The following is a 12,037-nucleotide window of genomic DNA, read 5'->3' on the forward strand; positions in this document are numbered from 1 at the left end:
CTTGTGTTGAAATAACTTTTAGAACAAAGTAAATACATTAAGAAATAACCAAATCGGCTTACTTTCTGGTAATATTTATTCTATGGCCGCACAACAGCTGGCACTCACTTCTGCTTCTGGCCAGGCTGTAGTTATAAGGACCAGACTTTAATGTTCCTCCATAAACAACTAGAAAACTGGAAAAAGTATATGAAACAACAGTTTGTAGACATTGGACAACTGGCCGAACAAGACCGAGATCCCGAACAAGACCGAGATCGAGGACAAGACCGCCACCCTTGTGGGAAGGACACAGGCAAGGCGAGCCCTGGGGCCCTGGCCTTCTGCCTGAAGGCCCTGTCTGGGCTGCCGGTACAGGGAGAGAAGCAGGGCCTGAGCAGAGCTGAGTTCCCTTACGGAGTTGAGACTGCACTGGGGCCTGGGGAGATAGCAGGAGCCGGCGTTTCAGGGCAGAACCCAGCAAGGAGGAAACTGCAGAAAAGAGCTCCAGAAAATCTGCACAGGGCTCTCTTGAGTGTGCACTGAGGACCAGCCTGCACGTGTATAGAAGAAAACGCCACACAGCCAGGCAAAGAGGAGAAAGGAGCGTGTAAGGTGAACAACTTCCGGAGCTCACACAGCGTCATGACATACTGAAGCTACAGCCGGGGTGATGGGTCCCCGGTGATCACTGTGGACATTCAGTGGAGACTCCGGAGGAGCCACACCGTGGGAATGGGGCTGATGCTGTCTGCAGTGAAGGCTCATCTAGAACCTACCTGAGAAACTGCAGCTATAGGAATCCAAAGCCGGGCGTGTCAGCTCACGCCTGTAATCCCAGAACTCTGGGAAGCCGAGGTGGGCGGATCACCTGAGGCCAGGAGTTCACAACCAGCCTGGTCAACTTGGTAAAACCCTGTCTCTACTAAAAATACAAAAATTAGCCAGGCGTGGTGGTGCATGCCTGTAATCCCAATGACTTGGGAGGCCGAGGCAGGAGAATCACTTGAACCTGGGAGGCAGAGGTTGCAGTGAGCCGAGATTGCACCACTGCACTCCAGCCTGAGTGACAGAGCAGACTCTGTCTCAAAAAAAAAAACACACCACATAACCCAACTTTTACCCAAAACAAGGCCCAACACCCTTTAAAAGACAAGAAGGCGAGCACTATGACCTCCACCTATAATCCCAGCACTTTGAGAGGCCGAGGCGGACGGATCACTTGAGGTCAGGAGTTCACGACCAGCCTGGCCAACTTGGTAAAACCCTGTCCCTACTGAAAATATAAAAATTAGCCAGGTATGGTGGCAAGCGCCTGTAATTTCAACTACCTGGGAGGCTGAGGCACGAGAATCCCTTGAACCTTGGAGCCAGAGGTTGCAGTGAGCCGAGATCGCACCACTGCACTCCAGCCTGAGTGACAGAGCAGACTCTGTCTCAAAAAACAAAAACAAAAAACAAGAAAACATGTAACCCACCTTTCTGTCAAAACAAGGCCCAACATGCTTTAAAAGATAAGAAGACTGGGTGTGGTGGCACATATCTGTGGTCCCAGCTACTTGGGAGGCTGGGGCAGGAGGATCATTTGAACCCAGGAGGTCGAGGCTGCGGTGAACCATGATCATGCCACTGCACTCCAACCTGAGTGACAGAGCAAGACAGCCTCTCAAAAAAATAAATAAATAAAAAAGGCCAGGCACTTTGAGACGCCAAGGTGGGTGGATCACAAGGTCGGGAGACTGAGACCATCCTAGCTAACAAGGTGAAACCCTGTCTCTACTAAAAGAAATACAAATAAAATTAGCCAGGCGTGGTGGCGGGTGCCTGTAGTCCCAGCTACTTAGGAGGCTGAGGCAGGAAAACAGCGTGAACCCAGGAGGCGGAGCTTGCAGTGAGCCGAGATCCCACCACTGCACTCCAGCCTGGGTGACAGAGCGAGACTCTGTCTCAAAAAAAAAAAGGAGAAGAGTTCTTTGCCTCTTGTGACATTTTCTGCCTAATTCTATTTTATTTTTTAATTTTTACTTTTTCTGTCTTTTTAAGTGGATCTTTTATTGTTGGATCTTTATTTTTAAAAAATTCAATCTAAGATTTTTTTTTCATTAGTCAGTTTACTCATCTATAAATATCCATTGAACTATTGTCTACTGGAATTTAATCTCCACATTATTTATTTCCATTTGTTTCATTTTCCTACATTCTTGTTTTACACTGGAGAAACCAAGTTTTCCTCTGCTGCTTTACAAGTTACACATTCTAATTTTGTCCTGTGGTAACATCTGCCAGTTCACACCGGGTTCACAGAACCTCGTGCCTTGCAGCCACCTCGTAGGCCCCTCTCAGGTATGTGTGCCACACGCTCCCCTCTGTGCCACCCCAGCCCTCGACTCTGAACTCCTGTGGGGCACCGGGGCCGCCTGGTTTCCTGTCCATGTCTCGCTCTCTTATGGCTTCTTCTGAGCTCTTTCCCCTCCTTCCTTCAGTGACTCCCCCAAGACTTACTGTGTGGGCCTCGGACAGACTGAGGCTGTGTATCCCGCCTGTTTCGGAAGCCCTGTGCTTGTATCCCTGTAGGTATTTGGAGGTTTATATTTAACATGTTTAGATATGAAGATGTAGAAGGATTTTGTGTAAGTTTGGTCTTACCCATATTCTGCCTTCATCGGCCTCCTCGATGAACTTCATTCTGTCCTACAGGAAGCACAGTTGCAGCTTAAAGAGCATGAACGTGCACCCACTTCACACAGACACACCCAGCTTGCCTCTGCCCTGGAGCACGCGTCTTCCTCTTGGAGAAAGCGAGGCTCCTTCCTTTCCAGGGCTGCCCCTGGAGACACTGGCCAGAGATCTTCAGTGAAACGCTTCACTCTCTGGTCATAGAATTAAGAAACTGTAGCTGTCCCAACTAAATTTCAGGACAAATTAGCCCAGTTGGTCACGCTCACAGTCACTGCCTCCACCAGAACTGATGCAGACCCCTGGGAACCGAGGTGTTTGCTCTGTGACTTGGGAAGGACAGCGGAAGGTATTTCCATTTAGCTCTTGGGGCCAGATTTTTTGTGAATGAAAATCTGCTGTGCATATCTTGGACACTGTCACATGCACTACCCTGTGTATTTCCATTCAAAACTGAAAGCCAGTGACAACTGACACCAATGCAACACAAGCAAGAGAGATTCTCGCCCTGAGACTCACTCGCCCTGAAACTCACTGTTGTTTTAGGCTTTCGGTGGACCCTGCTGTTAGTGTGCAAATTTTATGCCAGGTCCGTGGCCAGGGCTGAACCTCTTTCCTGAGGGGCTGGGGGACTCCTAGGAGGAGCAAGAACAGCCTGGCTGTTCACAGAGGAGCCGTCTGCAGGGGTGGGAGCACAGCTCAGGCGCTCTTTCAGCAAAACTCCAGGACCTGGACAAGCCATCACACTTATCACACTAGCAGCCAGAGCGGCCACAGGTCACTCATCTCTGCCACTTGCTCTCCGAGTGCTCCAGAGTCAAGGACTGCAGCCTGGCCAAAGGGACAGTGGCCTGTGGCCTCTGACTCTGAGCTTGGAGAAGGCTCGCTGCTCCAACATCACGTGGACAGAGGCAAGGAGGCACGTGGGACGGGGAACGGGGATAGAGATCAGCCTGCCCCAGGAGCAGGGGGATCCTCAAGAAACGCTCATGCATTTTCTGACCAGGACTTCCATCCTGAGGTGTGTGCAGAGTGACCCACAGCCTCCTCATCCGTGCCGTGACTCTGGGCGCTGGAGCCCACCCGCTTTCTGTACGAGAGCCTATTCTGGAGGCATCTGTCCTGAGAGCACCCGATGGCACTGTAGGATGCTGAGAGCAGCCAAGGCAGGAGGGCCGGCAGCTGGCCCCTCCCAGAGTCCCATCTCAGGTGGATGCCGGTCCATGACTTCCAGCCCAGGGGCTGACGTGTCGTCTCCAGTCCATGTGGCAGGTGTTGCCAGGGGAGCAGGCGGTGTAGCTGTTGGACAGCAGGGGGTGTTTCTTCACCCCAGACTGCCCTCCTCCTCCGCCACAACAGGCCCCCTTCATTCTGGAACCTGCAGACCAACTCCATCTGCCTATCCCCAGTGTGCCAAGTGCCAGGCCCAGAAGCACGTACCTACCTGGGGGCCTCTTCCTCCTCCTCTCTGGCGGGGGCCACTTTGGCCCCTCATGCTAACCTCGCCCTGTGTGCCGTGCAGCTGGAGTCAAACAGGAGGTGCAGCAATGCCATGGAGGGCGACAAGCCACACAGCAGGGTCCGAGGCAGCCATTCCCCACTCCCCACTCCCACGGCATCCGTGCCCCACCCGGGCACCAAGCCGCTGTGCCATGCATCCCCCACCCCTGACCTGCTGCAGGTGTGTGCACCTTTGCCCCTCTTCCCAGGGGAAGCAAAATCCCTGGGATCCAGAGGGTCACTGCCCAGATCTCTGGAGAGCAACTCCAGGCGCCTGGTCTTCAGGGGAGGAGGAGGAGTGGGGAGAGGCCTTTGGCCAGGCGTGTGGCCCTCCGTGTCCCAAGCAGGTTGGGCAGCTGCTATGTGCGTGGCTGGCGTAGCTCCTGCAGAGCCAGGCTCCCTGGAGGAGAGTGTGGCCTCCTTCCCAGATGTCCATCCTCCTGCCAAGACATGCAGGGAGCAGCCCTGAGACATGGGTCTCAGCCACAGTGAGTGGCAGGCAGTGTTGTTCCCCAGGGACATGGCGGTGACCTGCTGGTCTGTGGCCTGAGATGCTAGGGTGCCCACCTGGAGATGGGCGCTGGCCTGGCACACCTGGGAGGGCTCCATGGGCCCCTTTTGAAAGTTCCCTTGTCATGAATTTTACCTGGAATCTGCCCTGCACATTGGCCCATGCTGCTTTTTGCTGTCCCCAGACAGTGCCAACAGAGACCACGAGTTGTCTAAACACCACCCCAGGCACTCAGCACTCAGTGCAGAGTCCTGGCCCAAGGGGCATGAGGCCAGCATCCTCACTTTAGGACCAGGAAACCAGTTCCCATGCCCCCAAAACAGCTGAGACAGCTGCCACTTCCTGCTGCCCCAGCTCAGCTGCTGCATGTCACTTCCCTTCCGGGGCCTCAGGGCCTTCTCCTGCCTTTTCTCCTCTGAAAGGCAGGACAGGGTCGGGTGCGGAGATACCCAGAGGCTGTCCAGCTCACTGCCCGTCCCTGGCTCTCACCGTCCCAGCCTCCTCGTGGCCTCCTCGGCACCCACCAGCCTGCAGCCACCTGTGCTTGGGGTTCTTGGCACCTCTCCTTCCTGTGGGCTGAGCTCGATGGGCTGTGGTGGGGAGCCGGCCCAGGAGGAAGGCCATGCATCTCTGGGTCTCCTCTCGCCCAAGTGAGGCCTATGTGCCTGCCGTCCGCGATGCAGCCTCCGGTAGGGACAGACCCGCGTCTCTCAAAGCCTTATGCCCATGAAGTGTTTCCCTTAAATTCCCTTCCTTGGGGCCCCAGCTTGCACCCCACTACTGGGTGACCCCTCTCAAGGGCTGGGATGGGGCCCACATGAGGCAACACTGACAGTCTGTAGCAGGCAGGCCTGGGCAGGCTCAGCGGCAGGGGACCTGCCAGTGCCGTTGCGGGAGGAGCCACGGTCGCCCAGAGGAGGTGCTGGCACGGAACAAGGGGTCAGCCTGTGGTCGGCACCCAGGCCCCCGAAGTCCCACCTCTCCTCTGCTTCAAAGGCCAGCAGGCGGGGCCTGAAGGATCTGGGGTTTCCTGCTGGCCCTGCCTCACTAGGCTGAGTGATGGGTGGCAGGACTGCCCAGAGCCCTGGATCCTGCAGCGCCTAGTACCCTCCCCTCTTGTGCATCTGCCCAGTGGGGGCTCCAGGCTCCATGTGCCAGTGAGGCGGGGAAGGCAGTTGGACAGAGCAGGCCCAGGGCATCCCCATGCGGAGGGGCCATAGGGACCGGATCACCTGGGCCTCCCTCCCCTGCACCCCATTGCTCTTCTGTTGCCACACTCAGTCCCACAAAGGCAGCCCCAGGGCCACTGTGACCCCCAGGGCTGAGCTCCAGGAGCTCAGGGGTGGGGTGTCCATTAGGAGGCATTAGCAGGTGAGGGTCGACACGGGCTGGGGAGACAGAGGCGTGAGCCTCACAGGCGTGGGGACCCTGGAAAGGTGCACACAGCTTCTGGAGATTCGGGGTGGGGGGAGCCAAGTCACATTTGCTGTCACTGTCTGCACTGAAGGCCCGGGTGCCGTGCTGACAGCGGTGGGAAAACCCTTGTTCCCAAGAGACTTCGAAATAATTCAGTGCATTTGAGAAGGGTTGATCTTGGGTGCGTGAGGAGCCCTGTGGCAGCCAGAGGGGGTCCAGCAGAACTTGGGCCCTTGGGACAGCAGGGGTGAACCCCAGAGAACAGCAGAGGCCGCAGGGAGACAGAAGGGCCTCTGTGCCCTAGAATGGACTTGAGGCCTGAGCTGCCATCAGGGCCAGGCCCTCCCCAGCCCCAAGGCAGGCTCTGGAGAACCAGGGAAGGCGTGAGCTCACCGTCCGGCCCTTCCCAAAGCCCTAGGAAGCCAGGTAGGTGTGCCCAGGGGCACCCAAAGAGCCCGGAGCGCCTGGAGAATGAGCCACCAGAGGCCAATTTGGTCAAGAGCTGGGCTGTGGCTCAGGTGCAGGAGAAGAAACCCACAGGTGGCCAGAAAGCTGGGGACCAGCTCTGTCCCCTTTGTGCTCAGAGTTCTCATGCCCCCAGGCTGAGATGGGAGCAAGGGCTGCACCTCCCCTGCAATAGGACAGGCTACATCCTCCCCGAGATTCCACCAGCTTCAAGCCTCCAAGGCAGGGTGTGGTGGCTCACGCCTGTAATCCTAGCACTCTGGGAGGCCGAGGCAGGCGGATCACGAGGTCAGGAGATCGAGACCATCCTGGCTAACATAATGAAACCCTGTCTCTACTAAAAATACAAAAAAAATTACCTGGGCATGGTGGTGGGCACCTGTAGTCCCAGCTACTCTGGAGGCTGAGGCAGAATGGCATGAACCCGGGAGGCGGAGCTTGCAGTGAGCCAAGATCGCGCCACTACACTCCAGCCTGGGCGACAGAGTGAGACGCCCGTCTCCAAATCCCTCCAAGTATAGTGCAGCCACCTGAGGGGATGGAGCCCAGCTCAGGTGGCCCTGCCTGAGCACACACCAGGCCCTGGGACGGGGTAAGCCTGGGAGGGGCAAGCAGGCCCCAGTCCCCCTCCCCTGGTTAATCACTGCAAGGCCTTGGATGTTTCAGGAACTTTCCAGAAGCTCTGTTCAGGCCAGAGCACGAGCAGCCGGTGGGGGAGGGGTGCAGGACCCAAGAGGCGCGCTTCTCACGCTGTGCCCAGCAAACTGTGGTTCACATGGTTTCCCTCCGGCCCAATCAGCCCAATGCAGAAAGCGAAATCCCGGCCAGGCTGGGCAAAACAGGTCAGGCGAGAAGGAGGGGCGGAGAGTAGTGGAGGCCAAGAGTGTTTTTACCGACCAGTTACTGGGTTGACCTCAGATTAGCATCAGGTAGAAGAATCCGGGGTCACAGGGAGTCACGCCTGGGGCAGCCGCCTTGACACATCCAGCTCCGTGCCTCCGGCCTAGGGCTGTACCCTGCCCTGGGGTCCTGGACTCCTGGCCAGTTCCCTGCCACCATCCCTGAGGAGGGCTTGGCAGGAAAAGGACCAGTGAAGAAACCAGAGCCTGCAAAGTGGATATTCTGAGCTAGGGGCCGGCCTGCCCTGGGGAGGGGGCCAGCTCACCCTCCCTGCCCCGGGGACTGTGCCCCACTCACACCTCCCTGCTTTGCCCTGGGATACAGCCAGGTCCTCCCAGCAGCACCAGCTCAGGCCTCCCAGGCAAAGAAGCAGGCCCTTCACCCTCCCTCAGCTCACTTTTTCTGAAAATCCCCGCAGGCATTGTCTCAGGAGGATCAAGTTGGGCAAAGCCTCCAGATTCCCTGTGCCTTAGAGAGGGACAACCAAGGCCCCTGCGTGTGAGGAGACCCCTCAGGGTCACAGTGGAGTACTAGGGCCTGGTCAGAGGACCAGCTTCCCAGTGGGAAGCCCTTTTCACGGGATACCCCACCTTCTGCGAGCCGGCGTGGGGAGCTGGGGGAGGGAGTGGGGGGTGGGAGTGGGGATGGGCGGATTATTGTCGAGAGATAAGGTGGGAGCCTTTGTGTGAAGAGGAGGAGTTCCTCTGGGGGTTGGAAGCAGAGGGAGCAGGCAGCATCCAGGGCCCCCCAGGACCCCAGCAGGGACCAGGGACTGTGACGCCGACGAGGCTGCAGGGAAAGGAAGCCTGGTTCCAGGTGTCTTGAGACCCCAAGAGTGGATCAGAGTGGAAGAAGCTGTGATGCGAAGAGGGGCCCAGGGCCAGGGCCGGGAGCGTGTGGCTGCCCCCATGTGCACTGCACAGCCCAGCAGAGAAACAGTGCGTCACTGCCGGCAACCCCAAAGCACAGATGCTTCCCAGTCAGCCAGGCTGCACGCAGACCACACAGGCTGGGCTCCAGCAGGAGGCCTTGGCCGCCGGCTGACCTGCCCAGGTCAGCCTGTCCAGACTGCCCACCGGGCCACACTCAGCCACGCACTGGAGCCCTCTAGACTTCACCCCAGCCACAATGTGGCCACTCAGTGGACGCTGAGCTCACACCTTACTGTGGATTTTTTGTTTTGTTTTTTTGAGATGGAGTTTTGCCCTTGTCACCCAAGCTGGAGTGCAATGGCACCATCTCGGCTCACTGCAACCTCCGCCTCCTGGGTTCAAGCGACTCTCCTGCCTCAGCCTCCTGAGTAGCTGGGATTACAGGTGCCCACCACCGCGCCCGGCTAATTTTCTGTATTTTTAGTAGAGACGGGGTTGCGCCGTGTTGGCCAGGCTAGTCTTGAACTCCTGACATCAGGTGATCCGCCCTTGTTGGCCTCCCAAAGTGCTGGGATTACCGGCGTGAGCAACAGCGCAGGGCCCTGCCATGGATTTGTAGTAACATTTTGCTGCTGTTTTACCAAAAAAAAAAAAAAAAAAAACCCATATTCTTAATTTAAAAAATGAAAAATAGAGAAAAACTGGCCAGATACAGATCCCCTACAACACCTCTCTGCGAAGACGGTCTCAGCCGATGCTTTGGAAGGGCTACCTGGCATTTAGGCCCCAGCCTCTGTGTGTGGCACACTCCTGGGCCCTTGGCCTGTGCCCGGCCACATGGTACCTACTAGCGCGGCCTTTCCTTTGGCCTCGAAAGCCTGGCGCTGCTGGCCCATCGAGGAGGCGGGGGCAGGGGATGTGTCTCAGAGGGTAGGGACACCCGGGCGGCCTGGGAGGAGAGGCTTCGAGTCAACCATTTACCGCAGCAGCCCGCCCCCTCCTGGGACCCATTACGAAATAGCCATGGCAGGACCATTTTCAGAGCCAGATATCCAGGTGTCCAGTGGAGGGGCAGGCCCAGCCCCTGCCAAGCAGGACCCACTGAGCAAGGTGAGGCCATGGCTCTCTGGTCACTCCAGGAGGATCCTTTGGCCTTCATGGACTCCCGGAGGACAGCCAGGCCAAGGGTCACAGGGCCCCCGCTGGCCGGGGACACAGAAGCACTGCACATGTGCAGTGCGTGCAAGCACAGCCTCCTGCCCCTCCTGACGAATGCTGTTTTCTTCTCGTGTCTCTTTGCCTGATAGAGCTCCCGGCTCCTCCAGCAGTCGATAGCAGCCCCGTCAAGATGCAGGCAGGCATTGCCACCCCAGGGATGAAGACGGCAGCCCAGGCAAAGGCCAAGCCCACAGGAGCCTCCCGGTCTCATCCCGCAAAAGTTAAAGGCTGCCAGAGGACCCCCAAGATCCGTAACTACAACATTAAGGACTGACTTCCTCCCCCCGCCCCGCCCCGCCCCACCCCCCTCGGGGCTTCCGCATGGTGCCTGCGCTTTCACCTCCGTGGTGGGGTGTGTGGGCGCAGCGTGCAGGGTGGAGGCAGGGAGCTGCGGGACAGGCTCCCGAGTGCCGAGGCGACTCTGCTGACCGAAGCCCTCCCGGAGCGCCGGGCCCATTAAAACCGGGTTCTTCCCTGGGGCGTCTGCTTGGCCATGGCGTTGTTTATCTGTCCTACTTGGGAAATGCAGTATGAGGTGCTGTGCCAGAGCCTGGCCTGCCTGTGTCACCACCCACAGCCACCTGCACACCGGTGGTGTCGGGGACAGCGTGGCCTCTTCCTCAGAGCCTGGTAGCGGGTAGGGGTCAGAGCAGAAAGCCCACCCACAGAGCAAGTGTCTCCCGAGAGTGCCATGGGAGGGGCCCTCCCAGGAGTGAGAGCCTTGGATACCAGTGAACCTGGCCAAAGTGACCCCTGGAAGCCAGGTGGGCACCTGGGCCTCATGCAGGTCGGGGTGCGCATGTCAGGCGCTGACAGGGTGGAGGCCAACCCAGGACAGCGGTCACCGCTGGGCCTTCCACGCCCACCCCCGCAAAGGATAACAGCAAGATATCCCTGCCACCTGGGTGCCCAGGGCCAGGTACCCGCAAGGACAAGAAACACACATGTAAACTGATGCCCGTCTGCCTGGAACACACTACACTACCCCGCCAAAAAGCAATTCCAAGAGTCCTTGCATGTCCTCCACACGGACACAGTGCTCTGCAACCAGCACCAGCAGGAGGGTGACTTGTCGGGGGTTCATGTCCCACCCCCACTCCTCCAAAGCCCTGCCTCTGTCCCCCCCCGCCCCCTGCCTGGCACCCAGGCCTGGTCACGCTCTGCCCACAGCAGAGTGCAGGGGTGGAGGCAGCCGGTACCCCGCTAGGCGAAGTGACGGGCCTTGCCGTATACCCTCGGGCCACCTTTCTGAACCGGGCAGACAGCTTCTCTGGGAAGACGATGGGAGAACGCTGCTCCCAGCCCTGACCTGCCATGCTGCCTCGGCAAATCATAGGACCTTTGCAGCTTCGGTTTACACCCGTGTAAAATACAGACAGTGCCATCGGCTGGCCTAGCTCAAAGGTGTGCAGGCTGGATAAACGTGACAAGCAGAGATCACACCGCACAGACAGGCTGCAGTCCCCAAGGCAGGAGTCACTGCCACGCAGGCATTTGAAGTTAGCGTCCCTCACTTGCTTCATGGGAATCCACAGACGGAGTTGGGGATGGGCTGGGGGGCTCTCAGTGCTCTGTGGTCTCCCACACAACCTCTGCCTCTTGGGTTCAAGCTATTCTCCAGCCTCAGCCTCCCCAGTAGCTGGGACTACAGGCACGCGCCACCGCACCCGGCTAATGTTTGTATTTTTAGTAGAGATGGGGTTTCACTATATTGGCCAGGCTGGTCTAGAACTCTTGACCTCGTGATCTGCCCGCCTTGGCCTCCCAGAGTGTTGGAATTACAGGCGCGAGCCGCCAAGCCCCGCCGCTGCCGCTCACTTTCTGTAGAAGCCCTCAGGGTGCTGGACGAGTCTCCAACCTCCTTGGGAGCCAGCCAGGGCTCCCCTGTAGCTGGCCCAGCCCCCGACAGGCTGCAGAGAGCAGGGCCCTGCTGGCCACTGACCACCAGCACTGGCAGCCCCCAGGGCCACCTGGGAGGTTTGGAGCATGGAGAGCCGGAGCTGTGTGCCTGCATGCCTGAGGCTGACACAGGGCCTCACCCTGAATCAGAAGAACCCCCGCAGTGGGGACAGCAGTGCGGGGCCAGCCCCAGCCCTGTCTCCCCTTGTCCTTCCTTGAGCCTCCGTCCCACGGTGCGTGAACCACAGCCCCAGAAGGGAAAAGACGCGTGGAGTGGCCGCGTGACCCTCAGGCCTGCTCTCAGGAAAGGGAGGAGGCCGCGCACCTGCAGAGGGGCCGGGGCCCCAGTCTCCGGTTCCCCTTCAGCGGCCCGGGCTTCCTGAGCCCAAAAAGTAGGACATGCAGCCAGGGACCCCTGTGGCCTCACAAGGCCCGCTTGCCCCCCGTGGGGTGCGTGGCCCCGCAGGCGCGAGGCTGCCAGAAAAGGGAGGGCACGCTTCAGGGCTCAGGCCGCCGAGCTGGCAACCATTCGAGGAGGGAAATCACTCGGGAGGGAGAGAACGCACGAGGGCCGGGCTGAGCCCCCACCCGTGGGTGCGCC

The 12,037-nt window shown here is 58.5% G+C and overlaps 1 protein-coding gene and 1 long non-coding RNA gene across 3 annotated transcripts in view; one reads left to right on the forward strand and one right to left on the reverse strand.

The window, feature by feature from the left end:
• CCDC57 (coiled-coil domain containing 57) overlaps window positions 1-10,017 on the forward strand; it is a 118,337-nt gene extending 108,320 nt beyond the window's left edge. The window contains exon 21 of one of the 2 annotated variants that reach the window (XR_007720302.1): window positions 9,627-9,703. Coding sequence is in view for 1 of the 2 variants with exons in the window: in XM_050763973.1 (XP_050619930.1) it covers window positions 9,627-9,811 (185 nt within the window). In the remaining variant the exon portion in view is untranslated. Of the gene's footprint in view, window positions 1-9,626 lie in introns of both variants that reach the window. The other variant, XM_050763973.1, reaches the window with a different exon arrangement.
• The window catches only part of LOC126939083 (uncharacterized), a 100,414-nt gene that overhangs the window by 58,802 nt on the left and 29,575 nt on the right, over window positions 1-12,037 (reverse strand). The gene's annotated exons all lie outside the window — the stretch shown is intronic.

The sequence above is a fragment of the Macaca thibetana genome, chromosome 16 (genome assembly GCF_024542745.1).
Source record: "Macaca thibetana thibetana isolate TM-01 chromosome 16, ASM2454274v1, whole genome shotgun sequence".
NCBI classification, from domain to species: domain Eukaryota; kingdom Metazoa; phylum Chordata; class Mammalia; order Primates; family Cercopithecidae; genus Macaca; species Macaca thibetana.